Source organism: Anas platyrhynchos, chromosome 1 (assembly GCF_047663525.1).
Source record: "Anas platyrhynchos isolate ZD024472 breed Pekin duck chromosome 1, IASCAAS_PekinDuck_T2T, whole genome shotgun sequence".
NCBI lineage: Eukaryota > Metazoa > Chordata > Aves > Anseriformes > Anatidae > Anas > Anas platyrhynchos.
Window position 1 is genome coordinate 58,729,754 of NC_092587.1, and position 21,601 is coordinate 58,751,354.

The 21,601-nt window shown below is 34.4% G+C and overlaps 1 protein-coding gene across 4 annotated transcripts in view; it reads right to left on the reverse strand.

Moving 5' to 3' along the window:
• PARPBP (PARP1 binding protein) overlaps positions 1-21,601 on the reverse strand; it is a 52,720-nt gene that overhangs the window by 9,445 nt on the left and 21,674 nt on the right. For all 4 annotated transcript variants that reach the window (XM_072038560.1, XM_072038552.1, XM_072038562.1 and 1 more), the window contains 3 exons: positions 11,033-11,216; positions 6,859-7,037; positions 3,104-3,185 (listed from right to left, as the gene is read on the reverse strand). In XM_072038560.1, coding sequence (XP_071894661.1) covers positions 3,104-3,185; positions 6,859-7,037; positions 11,033-11,216 — 445 coding nt within the window. The remainder of the gene's footprint in view (positions 1-3,103; positions 3,186-6,858; positions 7,038-11,032; positions 11,217-21,601) is intronic.

A 21,601-nucleotide genomic window follows, 5' to 3' on the forward strand; every position in this document is an offset into this window, starting at 1 on the left:
GGGCAGCAAATCAGAAATAATCAATGTGGCTGGGATGGGTTAAAACAAGTAGCTTGTATCTACTACAACTTAAAGAAATAGACTGATACACAAACAGAAGAATGGCATTTAGCATCTAGCCACTTTGTTCATTTGTCAATCTCAGTGAAGACAAGCCAAAGCTGCATCTATCAATTCCAAGAAAAATATACCACCGTGGTCAAAAAGCAAGATGAATTTTTAATATATTATAGCTGACTGGACGTATGGATAGAGCTTATGAATGAATACATTCCAGAGCTGTTAGGGCACAAAAAAAGTAATAGAAAGGATACTGTCCCCAATGTTAAATATATGAAGACAAACAGACATACCACTTCAACATCAACAGGTGTTGATTCACAGGACGCTATAGAAAAAGTTACAAAATCTTTAGTTTTGACAAAAGATATACTTAGATTAAGTGTAGATTTATGAACAGGATGATACTTGAACTTCTGTTTGTAGATACATTATTCCACAAAGAAGGTACAGAAAGAGAAAAGGGAAAGACAGGATCCTGTAAGTCTTCACAATAAAAGGAAGAAAAGAAAGGAGAAAAAACATGCAGAAGAAACCCTGTAAAAATGTTAGAATGGTAAAAAGACAAGCAGGAAAAGACAAAATAAAAGATGAATAAAGTTTCAAGAAGGAAAGCAGGATTTTCTGTGAGAGGATGGGGATCAATGACAAAGGGCAGTGAACTATCTCTGAGTTTCAGTTAGAAAAGTCAGTAGATGTTTTGGCAACAGTAATTTCAGTTGACTGCAAGAAGTAAGCCTGAAGTGAGCATAAGAATAGCAGGAGAATAACTGTAGACTTCGCAAGCATACAATGTAGTTTGGATGGCAATGTTTGGCTGATACACAGAAAAGGGAATTGCAAACAATGTGAAACATTCAGGTATCACAAATAGAGTAAGAATTTGAGTCTACACTCATACATATTTACAGACTATTTACATTTTGAACTGTATGATTTTTATTTTCACTTTTTTAATATGGAAAAACATTGTGAGATATTTGGCCTCAGTTCCAAGCTGTACATTTTCTTTTTCATACAATAGTGATACATTAGAAGAAAGCCATGAAAAATGCTTATAATTACTAGAGTCAGTTTAGCAGCCCCAATGTTGCTCTGAAACACTTTAGTTTTGTAGATCCAAGTGGCCATTTATGTTAACAATAGTAACACACACCTTATCATCCACATTGCTAAAGTATGTAAAGAGTGTCAACCATCACATATTTAATCTACAAAAGGTAACACTATAAGCAAACTTTACAGTCCAAGACACCAAAGAAAGTCTAGAAGGGCAAACCATAGACTTTAGACCCGTCGCTTGTTCCCTCTTAATTTTGCTTTTCTTAAGATAACAGATCTTATAAGATAAAGGTTTATATTTCAATATAGTCTTCCCCATTTATAATAGGCACCTTATGAGTGTCAAAATTGGATTTAGAAGTGGATTGAAAGACCTCAAAAATTATCGGCTAAAAACACTAGATGCTTAATTCTATTGCTACAGGCATATTCAGTGTCATGGTGAAATCAAGGCTAAGACAAAAGTCCTAGAGAAAAATAGACTCTTGTACTACGTTAACAAGGGGCATAGGAGTCACAGCAAACTTGTTAGGATCAGGCATTGCAAAAGCAGCACAAGAGATTGTCATATCAGAGACTTTTGATGAGAACAATTATTTGCACAGCAATTCTCCATGGTAGCTAATCTCATGTTTTTGATTAGCAAAAACATATTTTTCAAAAAAGTAAAAATGATTTCATAATATGAATCAATCTCAAGTCTCATTATTTTTGACAATTTGTATAAAAAACTTTGTATGTTTCCAGTAAATCGTGATAAATTAATTGTAGATATTTTGGATGTTGAATAGAGCTGTTCATGAATCGAATTACAACACCTCTGTTTAGATGAGAAAATTATTTCAATGCGTTATGCAAACAGAGTATCACATTTTTTTGCTATTTGATGAATAAAGCTGCAATTTAAATATGCTATTTATAGCAAAATTATCATGAAGATTTTTTTTTATCAGCTCCAGTCTTTTCAAATGTTATCCTACTAGTTTTAAGCTAAATTTCACCTTAATTAGTGCATGTACCCAAACCACCCGTCCTCCTATTTACCCCTCTAAAAAAAACACAGTCTGTATGGAATTGGAGTATGCTTAAAACACATGCTGGAAATATTGACAGTACTTTTCATTTTAATTCTTTTTAATGACTTTCTATTTCTGATACATGTAATACATTAAAATTCCCTTCATCTTCAGTGGCAGAGATGTATGTTTCATTATGCTGTTCCAAAACTAATTCTGATGGCCTATAAAACCTCTTTTGCCTTCCTACATACTAATTATATTTGTGCTTTCATCTGTTGTCAGAATAAAGTTTGTAAAGAATACTAAGTCACCACTTTCACATTTAGCGCTCTGTTGAAATTCTGTGGAAGATACAAGCTCTCTTTCCAAAGTCCTAACATTAACATTTGACAATTTTGAGAAAAAGAGACTATGTAAAATGCAATTTTAGAAAGCCTGCAATATTCAGAAACACTGAAGTTGGTCTTTTCATTACAAACACTCACAATATCAACATATTGTTGTAATGCTCAATTTCATCTACAAAATAGCATGGATTGTTTTTTTTAACATGTTCTGAAAAAAATACAATAAAAAGTAATTATTGTTTCAAAACCGAAATCAGGTCCTTATGTTCAATATTATTTTTGCTTTCACATAACCTGTTTTAATTCCATAGTCCTGACATATGTATGTGGTTAAATAAAGAAATATAGACTAACTCAGCGAATTGCCATTAAGATATCTTCTTCATGAGGAAGTATTTTTAAGTTTAAAGCCTCTATCTTCCAGAGTGTTAGATGTTTTCATTTCACTTTAATATTGCAGTACTGTTTGAGTTAGGCCACTAACTATTAGGTAATCACTTCTTTAGCTATGGACTACCTTTCAGACAAGTGTTTGAGATTTTTAACACTATTCTTTTCATGTTAGCATTATTATTTGAGTGTATCCATCTGTGCATAATGATTCTTATGAAGTACCTTAATTATTTTTTCATCCATAGATTTCTGAATACGCTGTCTAAGAGGTTTTGGGGAAGATCCATCAGACTGTGCTGGAGATCTATATTAAAAAGAGATAGCAAGTATTCAGAACATATGCATGCAATTAGTTAAGAAAAATAATTACCATAGCAAGCTCCTCAGAAGCAGAACACCATCCCGAGTAACCACATGTACCATGACAACTAAAGACTGCATAATGAAATCAAACCTACGGTTGCAATTTCCGGTATCCTTTTGCAGTAAATTTACAATAGCTCTGCAAGAACAGTGTTATTGGTAACGTTGCTGATGGGTTACCAACCTAGCATTCTACTTCCATGTCTTTGAGCAGCATATTGCTGACATCCAGAATAACTTACCTCCTTTTTACATGCTTTTCACCATACACCTCTGTGTATGAAGTACTCTTAAGTATATTCACTTCTTGTTAAGTACTAGTATGTATATGTATAGTTACATAAGTTAATGAAAAAAATTGAGGTATAAAATGCAAAAAGATGATGCATATAAGAGGGACTTTTGTTTGCTCTTGGAAAAAAAAAAGGAATCTGTACATATGTAAATAATTCTCGGTTTAAGCTCATGGAAGGCCTGTGCATATGAAGACAGTTGTTTAGTTTCAGAAGAAGTCAGTATTTAATTTATTTACCTCATCCTATTCAATTATTCTATTAATTATTCCATAAATAAAATTTAGTGTTTAGTTCACTTTCTTTTATTTCCATTTTTCTGTGGTGCAAAATTTCTGGATGCCCTTACAATATATTTGCCATTTAAATTGCCAAAATATGTAGCTTTGGCAAGCTCCCATCTACTCTGTTTTTACTGCTCATGAGCCCTCCTTGTAACCCATAGCGACAAAATCCTCAGTGTCCCACTTTTCCAACACCTGATGCTTCCTCAGGATAAGTGGTTGGTTAAATTATCACTGCTTCTCCACTGCATGGATATGTGAGCTTCCTTTTCAGAACCTACAAAATCACTTTCCAAGAGATCTGTTGCTTTGTGAACCAGGTCAACATGTTAACTTTCCTTCTCTATATAGAAGGAAATAAAAAAGCAAGAAAAAAAATGAGCAAGTAATAATGACTGGCTTTAGTCACACTTGCCTTGCATGCAGCCTTGAAATAAAATAAAAACTAAAAACATCAAAAAAGAAGAGAATTTTATTTGCACTTCTATAATGCATACCTAAAAGGAATATTTTCAAGAAGATTGAAATGTGGTCCTTATGAAGGGAAAATATTTGAGATGTACACTGAAAGATCCATTAAGTAAGAAAAACTTCAGCTTGGTTTGGATGTTCCAAAATATCAAGGATGTATCATCATTGCTTACATTTCCACTTCTGAAATAATCATGTATTCCACAAAATCACAAAAATATATTTTACAGTTAAATAAAACCAACAAAGCAGTTAAACAACACACAATATCTGCTTTTCAGCAATAGTGTTTTTTATCAGGATTTCAAAACAGACACATAAATCTACCCATTTAATTTAATCTCACAGTTTATTAAAAAACTTAATTTTAAAACTAAATTAAAAAGTCAAAGAAAGTAAAAATCCTGAAATGTTCAAGTTTTAAAAATGAGATGCTCTCATTCAATTTCAGCCTTCATCTGAAAGCAGTGGTGTTTTCTTAAAATGACCTACACAAAACTGCCCACTGGAAAATAAAATCTAAAGCAAACTGGCCACTAGAGAATATTAAGGAAAACACAATAATTTTGTGTAGGTCACAATATAAATTTCCAGATAGCAGCACCTCCTTACACCAATAAGGAGAAGATTTCAAATCAAATAAATGCCTTAAACTTTTGGAGAAAAAATCAAGAAAGGCAATTTAGCTGAAAAATCAAATGTGGTAAGTGAAACCAAAGTACTCAGTAGGCACTCTTATTCAGATATAGGTGGTTTTAATTTCATTTTAAATTAAAAAGAGTTGTTTAAGAAAACAAATCAAGACCTAGCTTTGAATAATAGCAACATTAATTTGGAAGAAGAATTCAGTCGGGCCTTGAGCATTATTCTAAAATCAGATTAAGCTCTTTTTATTTTGATAAAAATACATCCCAGTTAGGGTTTATCAATTTAATGAAACAACTTTAAATGTTAAAATGTGGATCAATTTTCCTGAATCAGAAATAATGGAAAAATAAGAGACTTAAATATTGGTTATTTTAAACATGTTCCTTAATGCAATAGTAATGTACACAGCTCTAGGTATTTGAGCAGTGAAAAATATGTAAATATGTTGTTCCAGTCTGCCTTCTATATTAAAAAAAAATATTACAGGGTTAATCAGACTTTTTATTAATGAAACTATTTTTTTCTAAATTTTATTAGACTGTGCTTGTTTGGTTGGTTTCGTGAAGGAGGTGGAACTATAAATCTAATGGAACCCTTAAATTGTCCTAAATTTAGGATCATCCATCATCCAATTTAGGACTAACAGAAAAAGGTGATACAGTTCTTATATAAAACATACAAACAAAAACATCAGTAACCTAGAGTTGCACAGTGTCTTAGACCTTTGCCTTCTGTATTGCTAAAGGCCTTATATCTGGAAGTCTAATGCTTGCTTTCCACTCACAACTCTGCATCTTTTCACCCAGGCTGCTAGGGCAGAGTTTTCTCTGTAGCATTATTTGTTATTCTTGTTATTCTCTTCCTTTCTAATTACTTGTTATTCTCTTCCTTTCCTGTTTTCCTCATGACCTTGCAACTGCACACTCTGATAGTGTTGCTATAGGGGGTTCTCATGGAACGTAATTACCACCAGCATAAGAAACACTCCTAGTTCCCCACTTTTCATACTCTTTCATTGTTGCCTTTTTTTTTCTTTTTTTTTTTTTAATGCTAAGGGACCGAAAAATGTGTAAGCACAGAGCTTAACAGCTGTGTAGCCCCAGCCCTGATGAGTAGATGCTCCAGTCACTGCTAGTATCATCAAAAAGCAGGTACAATAAGCAGTGGGGTTTAGGAGGTCCTTATGAAAACAATATAGTTATCATGGGAAAAGTATTACTGGGGAACCAGCTGCTGTATGGTAGGGGATGCTTGTATGGGAACCCTGGCTGGTAACTGAGGAGAGTTTTCTTTATTCTTCTCTCACTCTCAGTTTTATTCTTCCGTCAAAATAAATTTCACCATTAGAGTACCATATTCCATCAGCTACAGCCCCTACCAATAAATCTTCATGCATGTGAATTTGTTTCAACATGCTTTGTGTGAAACTATCGTGACTGGTGGGTCATGATATGAAAATCTATTTAACTATTTTAAAATTTTCACTGCAAAATAATGACTGTGTAGGAAGAAAACAGGATATCATTCAAAAATCTTTTGTACCATACCTAGACAAAGGAGGAATCTTCAAACTGAATATAAATGCAATCAGCTACCAAACACACATTATTTGAACTTAAGAATATAGATGAATATTTGGAAGACTTGTTGCAAAGGATACTCTTCATGGGTTTTGTGCAGCCCAGAGAAGTAAAAGCCCAGAAAGTCCATTATTACAAAACCACGCTGAAAATAACAAGGAGGTAGAATACTTCCAAGAACTGGACACTGTTCTAAGAATGCTTACCTTTCACACCTACCCTCACAAGAGACTGCAATTTGGTCACTAGCTTAGTGTAAGTAATGTCAGTTTTTTATTAGGTCACTCATTGTAAGATCTTTTCTTCCAACAAACAAACAAAAACCTTGTAGTACTCACCTGAAGAGTGTCAAAACAGAGATGATTCCAAACATATTTAAGTTTTCATCATCACATAATAATAATTCTTTGTTCTCGGTAGGAGCACTGACTGCTTCTTCATCCAGAAGAACTAGTAAGACCTTTACAGTATCTCTGCCACAATACACAGTGCCATGGTTTATGGAATGCAGCTTTGGCTGAAAGTAAATGAAATTAAAGAAATCATACTATTGAAAAGAAAAAAAAAGAATAAAAAAGAAAGAAAAGAAAAAAAAACACAGATAGTATATCAGCCCCAAAAGTAACCTGTATCAGCAGAACACGGGAGAATCTTTCAGCTCTGGTGAGGCCGCACCTCAAGTACTGTGTTCAGTTTTGGGCCCCACACTACAAGAAGGACATGGAGGTGCTCGAGAGAGTCCAGAGAAGGGCAATGAAGCTGGTGAGGGGTCTGGAGAACAAGTCTTACGAGGAACGGCTGAGGGAGCTGGGATTGTTCAGCCTGGAGAAGAGGAGGCTCAGGGGTGACCTTATTGCTCTCTACAGGTACATTAAAGGATGCTGGAGCGAGGCGGGTGTTCGTCTATTCTCCCACGTGCCTGGCGACAGGACGAGGGGGAATGGGCTAAAGCTGCTCCAGGGGAGGTTTAGGTTGGATATTAGGAAGAACTTCTTTACTGAAAGGGTTGTTAGGCATTGGAACAGGCTGCCCAGGGAAGTGGTGGAGTCACCATGCCTGGAGGTCTTTAAAAGACGTTTAGATGTAGAGCTTAGTGACCTGTTTTAGTGGAGGTCTGGTTAGTGTTAGGTCAGAGGTTGGACTAGGTGATCTTGGAGGTCTCTTCCAACCTAGACGATTCTGTGATTCTGTGATCTCCTTCTCCCCTTTCCCAGGAAGCATTTATGGAGTAACCTGACTACAGGGAAGATTCTCCTTCATCCCAAGCAACTATTAGAGTTTAGGTCATTTCCAGCTGGAGGCATACACTGAAGAGCATGTCACACAAATTTTCAAATCTGTGACGAAACCATACAGCAGAAATTAATGTATTATTTCCTCACAACCAATTTGAGTGCTGTGGGGCACACAAACTTACTAGAGAAGTCCAGCTCCTGTAACTGAATCTGCAAAAGTAGTTGGTTAAAAGTGAGATTTCCACCAAGATTTGACAAGAGGCACAATCCCCTATTGTTTGGAACAGAATGAATTCCTCAGTTTTCCACAAGAATCAAGAAATCCTTAAAGAAAATAATAATCCACATCTGGAAATGTTCAACACTACAGCCAGTAGATATAGAACTTCATAGCCACAATGGGACTGCAAGAATTGCAAGTTTGCAGCATTTCTCTTTAAAATTTCTAGGAGTTCTGTAAGGAAATTTAGTGCTAAATACACAGTAGTAGGTTTTAAAAACTACTGGCTTTCTTATTTACCAATACACAGAAATATATAGTAGCCTGACTTTGTTCAGGACAGGACAGGCAACAAACTGCATTTATCTAATCAGTTAACTGCTTTTAAACACAGTCTTGGAAAGATCAAATTCTATTTCTCTGCCTATTTGATTACATCAATTATGTATGTAGCTTTCAAGAAACCATAGCAACACATGTCAGTCAGTTACTATAAGTTATAATCAATAGCTAGAAATAGCAATTACAGAAATGGTTGTTATACTTGGTTTTTCAAATTTGGCTTATTTCAGTAACATTTAATTGCCTCAAAATTTATTCTGAACTTCTTCATTACATCACCACATCACAGATTTTTATAAAATGTCATGAGTGTCATGGTAAATTTGTCTTAATAAAAAAGTATGAGTTTGGAATCAGCTTGACTGATTATACACAAAGAAAATATAATAATAATCTTGAGAGTATAGCATAACCTCCTAACTGCCAAATGATGACCTTCAAAAATCTCACGTTGTACTACAACAATAGCTTGGTATACTTACCATGGACTAAAATTCAATTGTCCAAATACAATAGAACTTTAGGCAAAACAACATCCTCTGCCACAAAAATCTTGTTTGTTATTAAAAATCATGGTTCAAAATATTTTTCAATAAAATTATTATTCATCTTTCAAGGGTAGTAACAGTTATCTACTTCAGACTATTCTGTCTAGTTCCAGAAATGCCAACTGGATTCCATTTGCAGCAGTGAGTTTTTCAGGAAGAAATTAATCACAATTCCTATTAGTCACTTGTGAAGGCTTCAACACAAAGTTGTGCTTCGTTCTGCATGAAATACTGACTTTTTCTATAGCTCTGCGTTCTTATAAAACAGATATATGCAGGAAAACTGAGCACTGATGTAATTTGTTCTCAAAGTAGTAAGTCAACCTCTGATATACAAAAAAATACCCAGTCAAAAAAAGAACTTATTCTGAATACAGAATGAGTTTTGTGAAAATTGTAACATTCTTGTTAAACAAAACAAAACGGTATATACAAAGCTCAGCACAGAGTATTAATCTTTGCTGTCCTGAGATCTTAATGAAACAATACAGATATTCCAGTTTTCCTATATGGCTCAAATTCATTTGGAAAACTTACGGAAATTTTTCATTTTCAAAATCAACAATGGCAATCTACACTAGTACAATGTCCATCTAGAGAAAGCTCCAATAAAGTCTGCAATTTGATATCATAGCTTAACTTTTGTCTATGCTTCGAGAGAATACTAGATTTCTCAAGCCAACCAGCACACCAGTCATATCCAGACCACAGTCATCTCTGACAGCTCTCAGTTATACTATGTTGCATACAGATATATTGTAATGAGTATGGTGAAAAAGATTAGCTTAAAGCCCATCATCCTCTGTTATATACTCAAGTTTCTTCACAAAGAGCTATAGCAGACTCTTCCCATTCACAAGCAGATAGATTGTTCCAACAATTGGGAAAAATTTCAACATTAAAACCACGGACTCACATTAACATAAAGTTTATAAGCTGCCCGCAGTTGCCTGTTTTGGGAAAATGTTAGCTTCATTCTGTTCTTAATGGAATTAAGTATTTCCATGTTTCCTGGTATCTGATACAATCGTCTATCTTCTGCCCCTACAGGGATACCGGTAAACATTTCTACACACTTATTAGACTACAAACTTGACCTATGCAGAACAATAAGAAACATGAACCACTTTTGGTATTGTTGGTAAATCTTTCTGAAGAAATGAAGTCTTATCAGAACAGCCATGCAACATAAATCTTTTTCAGAAAAATTTATCAAGCACCCAGGTAGTCAGGTGAAGACAAAGAAAAATGATATGGCAGTCAATTTTTCAGATGACACAGACAGAGAAAAACACAAAGACACCAAAGGGAAAATGGGAAATGACAGATTCAGGAAACACAGAAAAATGAGGATGCTGTTCAGTGGAAATACATATTTAAACCAATATAACTACTCACTAGTCTCTGGCTATTTTATTTCTTACTAAGAAGCAAAAGCATATTGGGGAGTCTGATAAAAATCTGTTAGAAATCCTGTTACTGTGAGGTAATTCCAGTGATTTGACAATACAAAGCATACTAAGAATATACACACAATCAAAAAGTCCAGAAGTTCTAAAAAGTTTCCTAGACAAAAATACATGATGTTAAACAACATTTTGAGTAACCATTATATAAAACACAGGTAGTTGACATCTTCATTAAAAAAATATTCTAATATAAACCTGAGTTGATTCAAAGTACAGAAAATAAGGTATTTAACCTTATTTTAAGTTTCTTACCGTTAATAATACTTGACTCTGAGCTAATTAAAATCTGTGTATTTTAATCAAAATTATTGACATGTTCTCAAATCTTAATTACACTTTCATTAGCACTGTTTTTGCCTGGAAACGTAATAGCTCTACTGCCTTTAAATTTCAGTGAAATTTATTAGTTAGAAGTATTTACATTCAGAACTGCTGCAAGAACAAATTAAATTTTGAAGAGTACTTGATTTATAATTTTGATGTAGGAAGTTTAAATAAAACATCTTTTTGAAATCCACACTGTAATCCTTAAGTATAAGTCTTTCAGGAATTTAAAAACCACAGCACAGAAGAAATGACCAGGAAAAGATAATGTTCTATATAAAAGTCTTTTAAAAATAAAAAGAAACAAAACAGGAGAAGGACATTTGCTTTCTTGTGAAGTTAAATAGTAAGAAGAACAAAAGAAGTCCCATTACCCGTGTTGGACTAACTCCAGTGGTGCTGGCAGTCAAGACTTCATGTTGTGAATCGATAATATTTTTAATCTTCAAATCCAAATCTTGTACAACTTCCTCTACTGCCTGACAGAAAGGATCCCCATTGCTTCGGCCTTTTATCAAATGCATCTTCACTGTTGACAGAATTCGCCCCCCTGCGATTCTGAAAATAGGCACGAGGTCATCTCCACATTAATCTTGGCAGCACTTTAGTATACCTATTAGTGTTGAACATAGCCAGTCTTCACAGTTAATCAAAACTCTTCAGAGAAGAGCTTTGATCTTTTAAATCAAACAGCAGTGTAGTAGTATTGTCCAACACATAATAGCTTGCTTAAGAAAAATAGAGATTATAAGAAAAGGTAATGTATTCAGCATTTGTAATACTCTGAGCTGCAATACAAAACTAACTTTTCCATGAAGTTCAAAGAAAAGTACTTTCTTTAAACCTACAATTTCTGTTTTGCTCATAAACTGTTAAGTGTGAACAAAATGATTCGCTGGAACATGGATTCCAATTTAACATCATATTATGTTTTTGAGAGTTTTGTGCTTCATGGAAGTGCTCTAAAACATCAACATGCTTTCAATTACATTTAAGTAGATAGTAATTAGACTAGATGAACATTATTTTTTGCCATAATGCACACAATATTAATCCTCTTTTTCATCAAGAGAAAAAACACCTACAGAAAAGAATGTGCTATTTTAATTATGCAATATCCAAAAATGTCCATGATATTTGATATCAAAAATACAAATAATTTAATATGATGGATATAGGAGCTGTATTTCAGCAATTCTTTTGGAAAACACCTTCTCATCTTATGAGTACACCTATACTATAGGTTGAGACTGTTCCTTCATTGTTATTTCATTGTCCTGTAGCTTGAATCATCCACACTGCATGCATAGACTACTTTGGGGATTGCTTTTGGATTAGAACTACCAGGTCTCTCCATCAAAACTCTTGAGCTATTAACAGAGGATGATCCATTAGGCAGTATAGAGAGAACTTTACCATGTTTCAGTCTTCAGACTTGCAAGACATATAACAATGTCTATAACAATGGAAATATAGCAGGCTCCCAGGTAAAGGATCACAGAATCACAGAATTTCTAGGTTGGAAGAGACCTCAAGATCATCGAGTCCAACCTCTAACCTAACACTAACAGTCCCCACTAAACCATATCCCTAAGCTCTACATCTAAACGTCTTTTGAAGACTTCCAGGGATGGTGACTCTACCACCTCCCTGGGCAGCCTGTTCCAGTGCCTAACAACCCTTTCAGTAAAGAAGTTCTTAAGTTCGTGTATTATCCTGAGTATACAAAAACCAAACAACAACAACAACAACAAAAAACAGTTCTGGAATAATCACAAGTATACCCAAAGATCTTGGAGTCTACAGAATGGCTACGGGATCCAAGGCTCTTGTAAGAGTGTGCCTTGAATTATCTCTGACTTGGCGAATGAGGAAAAGCAGTTATAATTCCAAGAACTTCACTGGCCATTTATAAGCACATCTTTTCTCTCAGGTATTGGAAGTGCTGCCCTGAACAATACTGCTCAAACTTAATAAAACAATTTAACGAGAATGAGTATAGTCAGTCACATCACAAGAATGGAAAATCTAAGTGTTAGGAGTCATGAATTGTTCGGTGTAAAGTGTAGTGAATAGGTGCAAAAGCCATATAGAGATATGAAATAGGATTCCACTACCACGAATGATGCCTACGAAGCAGGCTAAGCAAATGAGTTGGGGATGACAGATCCTGTCTCAGAGATCACAAACAATATAAAGACACCAAATTTGTCTTGATTACTTTAATTAGATAATAAGGAAGTGAAAGACAGATTAAATCTCTCGAGCTTAAAGCTTAATTTTTTCCAGTAATTACACTAATGATTACTTTATATTTTAATCATTGATTACAACAAAACTCAAACATTAATGTTTCAAAAAAATCTAAAAAGATCTCCAGAGGTGTAAAACATTCAAATTAAGTGAGAGACTATGTTTTTACCATTGCTTGAGTTTGGGCAAATAAAAAGCAATGCAAGAATCATCAGCTCACCTACACCCTAATGCATCTCTTTCCCAAAGCTCTTTGAAGTTGCTTGCTGTTTTGAAACTTTATCATCAATTCTACAGTCTACTCAAAACAGGAACACATCATCCGGTCTGACAAAGTTGATTATAATAAAGATTCCCCTCAACCCACTAAGCAATCATTTATCTTCTGTTTAATATCCTCTATATCTAAGGATTTCATTATTTTCCCATGATACTTGGTTTTTGATTTCATTCCCTTTCTGTTTGTTTTCTCAACCTCTTCAGTATCTGGTACTCTGTACTTTATTTTATCTCTAATTTATGTGTTCATTGATTCCCTGCCCTTTTACTTTTTCATTTACAGAGTTACTTTCACCCTTGAGCACCAGCTGATACACATGCAATAAAAAGAAAGAAATAACATCATAACAAGAGGCCCAAAGGATTCATTCTTTAAAAATCTCATTCCCAGAAAAAAACAGGCAGAAGACTGTGTTCAGAAGATACCTGAACTAAAATTAGAGATGGAGACAGCACTCAGGAAAAGAGTCATATACATGTGCTTTGTCCTTTCAGGGCATTTAATTTATTATCGTTGTTGGAAACAAGACCCTGTGCTTGTGTATCCTTCTTTTGAAGAAGTATATTCAAATTTTATATCCTTAAAAACATGCAAATTCTCTTCAGTGACAGCAGTGACTCTCAAAAAATGTAATGAAAACAAGCAAAAAAAAAAAACAGCATTCCAGTCACATTTGTGACAAAAATTTTCCAATGAAGTTAGAGATGTTTGTGATGCTAAGTTCAGTTATGAGACTGATTTCCTGTCAGAAGGTTTTTGTGTGTGTGTTGTGTTGTGTTTTTTTAAACCAGTTTTGTAAAACCGAAGTATGTCAGGCACCAAAAGCAATTCTGTTCATTCTGAACTCTGCTCTATGATTTTTTCCTCTACAGTCTCTCTATTTCAAGATCTATTGCAGTAATCCATCTTCCTTTTCCAAATAACCTACAGTTTCTTTTTTTGGAATTAAAGAAACATTAGCTACTTTACATCTAATAATTGTATACTATGGCCAAACCTAATGAAAAATATAGGCCATTAAATCTTGCCTTCAACAAAAGACTTACTAAAGTTTTAGTTTTATTTATTTATTTTTAAGAGTTAGGTTTACAATCCAAATCAAAGTAGAAATGCACCATATTAAGTGTAGCCTAACATTATCTAGGTCAGACAGTTTTGGTTTTACTATACCATGGGCTGTACAAAATGACTCCATATTTATTCATACATCCTGAAGTCTGAACTACTATTGGCACCTGTGGTAGAAATTGTAGATACATCTATGATGCTGCAAACCACACCTCTGCCAAAAACCACAAAGCAATGCCAACACCTTTGATACTCTGCATGCCCTTGCCAAGAGTGAGGTGATGGATAACTTTTCAACTTCCTCCACGCTTATTAGCTCCTGCTTAAAAGGATACCTTGCAAATTCAAAGACAACTATGTTTTCTACGCATTAAATTCTTAAGTGGAATTCTAGAATTCCTCTCCGTGCTGGGAGCACCTCCATCAAATGAAATTCTGCCTGTCTAGATTCATGATCCAAAATATAAAATAAGTGGGTTGGGCTTGAGAAGAACAAGGAATAAACCAGAGGAAAACCAGTTTGTTTATATTGATTTCTGTTAAAATATATGGAGGGAATGGTGCCAGAGACCTTGCTGTTTTGGATTATTCTGGCTTAACAAGACTCCTGGTAAATAACTTGGAAGCTCTGAAGTTAATGTGAAACATTTTTGGCTTTTCTCCAGGTCAGAAACAGATATTTCTACACAATTTTCAGCTTGAACTTTTACAGATTAAAGATTATTCAGTTCACATTAGATTTGCAGGCTTGGTTAAACAGATAAACTTTTGCTTTCCAGAAGTTCAAGCACAACGTATGCACTTAGCCAGAGGAAAGTCACCATGTGAAGTCTCTCTGCACACGGGTCAAGAACCATCCAGATCTTAAAAAGGATAGTTTAAAAAAATAAAAGAGAGAGAGAAAAGGAAAAAAGATGGTGGTGTACCTCTGCTCCAAAAAACACAGTTCAGTCTAACCACAAGAGAATGAAAAGTTCAAGAGGAAAAAAAAAATCATTCAGTGCAAGTTGTCAAGAGGTAAGAAGAGAGCATTGCTGAAGAAAGTTCTGCCTCAGAGATGCATACAAGAACTCTAGCCAAGTCTCCCGATGCTTCTTGCCAAACTGTTTTATTTCCCTCAGCACTAAACTGACACTTTCCAAAATAATACCCTCAAATGAAAAAAGCATTGTACTAATTGAGTAGCATCTGTTCCATAAATACTGCATGGAGCCTAAAACTTTAGGACAAACGAGCAGGTGAAGTGATTGACCAAAGCTGTCTTTGAAAGCCAGGTTCAGACCTTTCTGCCTATAGAATTCTTGAGGATACCCGTATCAGTTCCACAAATTTTGCATGTGTGCTTGTGTGTGTGTATATGTAATATATACGTTATGGGTGTGCATATATATATATACATGTATATAGATGCTGGAAGAAAAAGAAAAATATATTATTCTATATATAACATTGGACTACTTAAGATAATCATTTCCTTAATTTTAATGCTATGTGTGATATGTAACTCTTGATTACCTTGCATTTTTTCCTCTAAGGAAAAAAAATTGTGATAAAAACATCTTCTATGTTTATTTTTTTGCTTCTACTGCCCAATGCCAACTAAGGATATTTGCTATTAGAAGTAAAGTTCATTTAATCTCTTTTTCTCCCCATATTCCTTCTTCTTTTCCAGGAAAGAGTTCCAGTTCCCCATCTGATATACACAGAACTAACTGGAGCAAAGAAGAGGAAAAGTTTATTCATACTTCAATTAGAATTTATATAAATAGGCCAAGACATAAAATGCTGATCTAATGTGTGTGGATTAGTTACTGAAACACTGTGCCATAGCTTACACCATTTTACATCAGGATATGATATAGCAAAAAACATTATGGTGTGAGTTTCTTCTTGTTAAAATCTTGAATGTATTTATAAAATGTTGAATCTACTTTTTTGGTGCTATTTCATAAATATCTTACAGCGTACTACAGAAAGCCCTAACTGACCAAGTCTTATAGCTTCAAAATGTACAGTCAGGCCAGTCTAAGCAGGAGAGGCAGGAGAGGCATTCTTCTGAAAGTTATATATGCCATCTACAGTACAGACTGAGATGGTTAGGGCACTGTCCAATAGAATCTGTTCAGTGGTAGAAGAATATCATCTGTCTACCAGAAACAACAATTAATTGTATCAAAAAACATTTCAAGAAACAATCATATTGAAGGTGAATTTATAAATTAAACAATAAATGTAACAGTTCTATTTCCAGTGATAAAATAAGTGACCTGAGCAACTCCAGATCCACTAGTAAGACTTCATTGTTACTAACATTAATAGAAAGTTTACCTAAAAAATGAGGTTGAAAGGAAAATGTGGTAAAAACAGATTTTTATTTATTTATTTATTTATTTATTTATCTATTTATTTATTTATTTTTTGGGGGGAGGAGGAGGGAGAAGTGTGGGTGGGGAGACCCACTCTTCTATAGGTTTTTATTTCCTGAAATACTTGATGAACTTAAATACAGTGTAGAATATCTGGTGTAGCACTAGATAGTAAATGTTTACATGAACTAAATAGGACAGAAAACTGTTAGCTATCTTGCAATTCCTAACAGCTAAAAGGGCAGCAAAGGCTTGTTTTGAATATGAAATTACATGGACCAAGTTATCTGAATTCAGGTAATTTTTGCATCAGCATAAGGTAAGACTTAATTCTTCTTAATTCTGAAACAGGAACACAAAACCTTGAATTCAAGAATAAACCTGGTACATTAAACCAAGTAATGCCATTCCTCTAGGACAATAGAGACCTGGAGAGACCTTGTCCCCTTCCAGTTAGGATGCCTGCTAACAAGATTCCTCTGATGTTTCATTCAGATCACAGGCTGCTGACATGAAATATTCTAGAACACAGTGCTTCAGTCTCACATCCTTGGTCTTTAAAGTCATATTATAGGAGGGATTTCTATCAAACCCAGTTAGCAGCAGACATCTGTCAGTTAATACTATGACAGATGTTGTAAAATAGCAATTGTTTTAAACCCTAGCAACATAATTTCCTGTTCAGACTCACGAGTAACAATATTTCTTTGTTCAAAAGATATGTACTGAAAGAAATGTCAACTAGAAAACCCAATGCTATCTTTAGCTATAATAAAAATAACCAAAGATAATCCAGAGTAATTATAAACATTAAAACAAAACAAACTTTTAGAATAAACCACCTTGCACTGACTGGCAGGGAATTTTGAGACACAAAGCCTGAATCCAATGATACAGTGGTGATCTTCCACCGAGTGGACTCAACTGACCATCAGCATGGCTGGTCCAGGACTGCACAGTAAATCCACAGCAGAAAGGAGCTAGACCAAAATATTCCTTCCTTTCTTTGATGGCCTGCATTATTCTAGCTGTTGAAACAAACAAAGAAGGTGTCCAAAAAACACCATTACTTTCTATTACACAGTCCCACTTAATTCTTTTATTTTGTGCCCAAAACAGTTAGGACAGAAGGGTGAGAGGGAGAGGAGAAAGCATGTGATCGCACAATTCAAGACTATGTTAATATATGCATCTCAGGTGACTGAACTAAAGACTTCACAGGAAGCCTCTAAGTGTTTAATTTTAGACTTAACGTTCTGTTAACATTTTTTAAATTAACAAGTTCCCATATATTTTAGATTAGTTGATCTCCTGTGTAGCATGCTCTAGGTGACCCTGCTTGAGCAGGGGGGTTGGACTAGATGATCTCTGGAGGTCTCTTCCAATCTCAACCATTTTGTGATTCTGCGATCACTGTCACCTGTTGGCTAATTTTGACCATTGCTGATCCTTACCATCAAATATTTAACCAGGAAGACTTGTAAAAGTAATCTAAATGATTAATTAGATTCATTCTTATGAACAGCTCCAGATCATAATTTCAGAAATAATAAATTAGCACTTACACTTCTGTAGATTCTGACAGCAGTGAGGAAAGCATACAACAAAAACTTAACATATTTCCTTATTCCCTTAAAAAGTTCCCTCCTGCCTTCCTTCTTCCAGCAATTCTCTACACGCTCTCTCAGCCTGGGAGGCCACCGTCCATTCTCAATTCTCCTGTGACAAGGTGACTGTTTGGAAAGTCTGCTTAGGAACAACTATACAAGAAGTGAACAAGGCTCTCAAATAAGACAATTCTTACTTTCTAAATTCTATCCATTTTTAGTATCCTGCTTCTCAGCAGAATGTAATACAAAATACCTATAATGGTTAAGTTTTAATAAGAATTGACAGAAGGAATGGCTTACTATCATCAACATGAACTAGCACTAAAAGAGGAGCATACAGTTCATGTGGGATTCATCTCACCTGCCCTGAAGACAGAGAAAAACAGATGTCTACATTAAGATAAGGATAAATCACATGCTAGAAATATTTTCTTTGCATCAGTGCTTCTAAAGGGAGGTTTTAAAAATAAAAACTACAATGTAAAATTTGTACAATTGAATAAATCATATCTTCTGTCTCTGGTTGTTTCTATTAAAAATATTTTCAGATCCTGAGCCTGCTTATGCCTTTTTGCTTTACATCATGTGTCCCAGTCCAATCTATTATCTAAATTTCTTTTTTAAAACTCTTTTCTTATGGTGAGGTAGCTAAATTGTATTTAAAAACTAACTGTATGCCTTGTGTATTTTGCTTTTACTGAGATTATCACATAAACAAGCTTCTCTGCCAACCTAGCATCTAAATGACATCAACAGGAACTCTTCTTACAGAACTGGGGCACTAGTGTGCGAAGTTAATATGATGCAGAAGCACTTTCATTTATTTTCTGGAAATACATCTTTTGCAGAAAAAAGACTAAAGTAACATACAAAAAAAAAAAAAAGAGTTGAGGATATGGACAATATTCAAAATCTGATAAAAAGCAGAACAGACTCATGAAGCCTATTCCAAGAACAGGAAAGAATATATCAAAATTCTATTATATTAGGTTCAGCATTTTTACTCTTTCATTTCGACTGCTCTAAGAGGAAAAAATAGATGACAAATGTAGTTATCTAACTTATGTAGTGGGCAAAAGTGTCTTGAAACATTACAAACACCTAGTCATCATGGGGCAGAGGGCAAAATTATAGCCTTTTTGTTTATTATAGATTTAGGAAGGTACTTTAGAATTTAAGAAATGAACAGATATCTAATATTTAAACTGTAAATTAGATGAAGAGAGTAGCAAAATAATTCTATTCTCAAAGAAAAAAAAAAGATTTCAACTGGAGTTTCATCTATCAGGGCAGAACAGCTGTAGAAAATAAATCTAAAAAGCAATACAAAGTATAGATACTCTTAATAGAGTAGTAACTGTGCTTTTAAAGCCAACCCAATATTTTCACTAAGTACGTCATTAAAAAAAAAAGCAGTTCATGTTAGTGTAGATTTCAAATTTTCAACAACAAAGTTTTTATCAGTGAGCTTATCTATATTTAAAAAATAACAGTAAAAGAATGTAAGAAGTATATCAAAATACTCATACTTAAAAAACTTCAGCTCAATGAACATTTATGCCTTAATGCCTAATTTTTTAAACCATACAGAACTACATCAATGGTGAAAATCCTTTGGAGTTTTGCAGGTTATTACATCCACACAAAAAAAAAGCACAGAAAAAAAAAATACTTTTCCTTAGTATTTTTCCATGTTTCTACCATCTCTTTTGCTAGATTGCCAAAAATGTCTGTCTTCAGTATCTTCCACCAAGCTAAAAACAACCCTTCCTCAGGAAGTGTCACCGACTAAAACATTTGGTACCTTCTCAAGAATTTACTGCCAAAAACAGAGTTGGTGTTCTCTCAGTGTCTGCTCTCACCAAGATTAATTTGGGGTATTCTCCATACCAAGCAATGTTCCTCAAGTCCTGTGATGTAGCTACTAAAAGACTAAACAAGTATTCTTCTCAGAATAAGACTATGATGAGCAGCCCTGCATGCTCCATGTTACAGTCCCATTGTTCCACCACAAGATATCCAACTTAACAGTTGTTCCTATATGTAATCAAAGTTTCCTGCAATTTTCTCAAAATTATCAGGATTGGAATTATGGGCAGGAAGCTGCCATATTAGTTCTCAAATCTGGATTAAAAGAAAGCCAGAGAAACAGATGAATAGTTTATTATCTCTATCATGCCATAACAGCAAGTTCCTTCAGCGAAGTCCAGTACTGATACAAGTGCCACAGAACCACAGTCTACATGTCTTCATTTTAATCACGGGAATAAACCTGAACTTCTATATCTAGGACATAATGGTCTGTGTATTCTCCAGCACCAGCATGAATTATGAAGTTAAAGGACAGCAGATTACAGTAATCATGATTTAATTAAATGCCAATAATAGTATTGTACAATTGGAGCACTTAAGATACCACATTTCCACTGTGATGTCATGAGTCAGACTTGCCCTTGAAAGAACGTTTGAACTGATTTGTAAAAATTTTTTTCTGTTTTCTTGAAAAAAAAAATCTAAAACATTCTCAATATTAGGTTGAAATGAATTACAGAAGACAAAATATATCAGTATTTCCATTATGAAGTTAAATACTTGAGTAAAGCAGAATTTGCTTCAAAATTATCTTGAAACGCATTAGACTAAGTGGCAGGAATTTTCAGGGAAAATATTTCAAGAGTCCGATTGAAACCTAAGTTTTGTTCTTATAATTTTTTTTTCTTACATAAGCCTTTCTGATGTTTTACTATTTCTTTACAATGCAATAATATTTTTAATTAAATTACAAGCACAATGTTTATTAACATGGTAGAATGGTGATGTAGTCTAATTTGGGTCATCTGTGATTATATATGTAACTTTCACTGTAAAGATTTATAGACCAAGATATACATTTTCAGTTGTTCTATAAATTAAGACACTAAGAAGGTTAGAGCATCTAAGTTATTAGTCTTTCACTTTGCAAATACTCTATACAGTGTAAAGAGATTTACTCAGTTAAACATTGAATAACAAGAAGAATACAAGCTCCAAATGTGGTTACAGAACTACAACTTCATTGGTGAGACTGACAGCTGGAGTGCTGCAAAAGATGAATACAAGCTCTTCAGAAATACAGGTAGGAAAGACTAGGTCCTTTTTATGCAAGAGCAGCTCAGAAGAATGGAGGACCTCTTCCATGGGACAGACAAGAGACTGGTTGAGAGCTTGTGAATCTAGATCAGAAGAGAGACTAGTAAGTGTGTCAGTGTAATCGTTTTGGTACTGATCAACCAATCAACATTAGAAAATGGGCAAAGTATTATTAAAGCAACTCTCAGAGGACTCTGTGTCACAGACCCTGATTTTTGTGGGGAACTTCAACGCCAC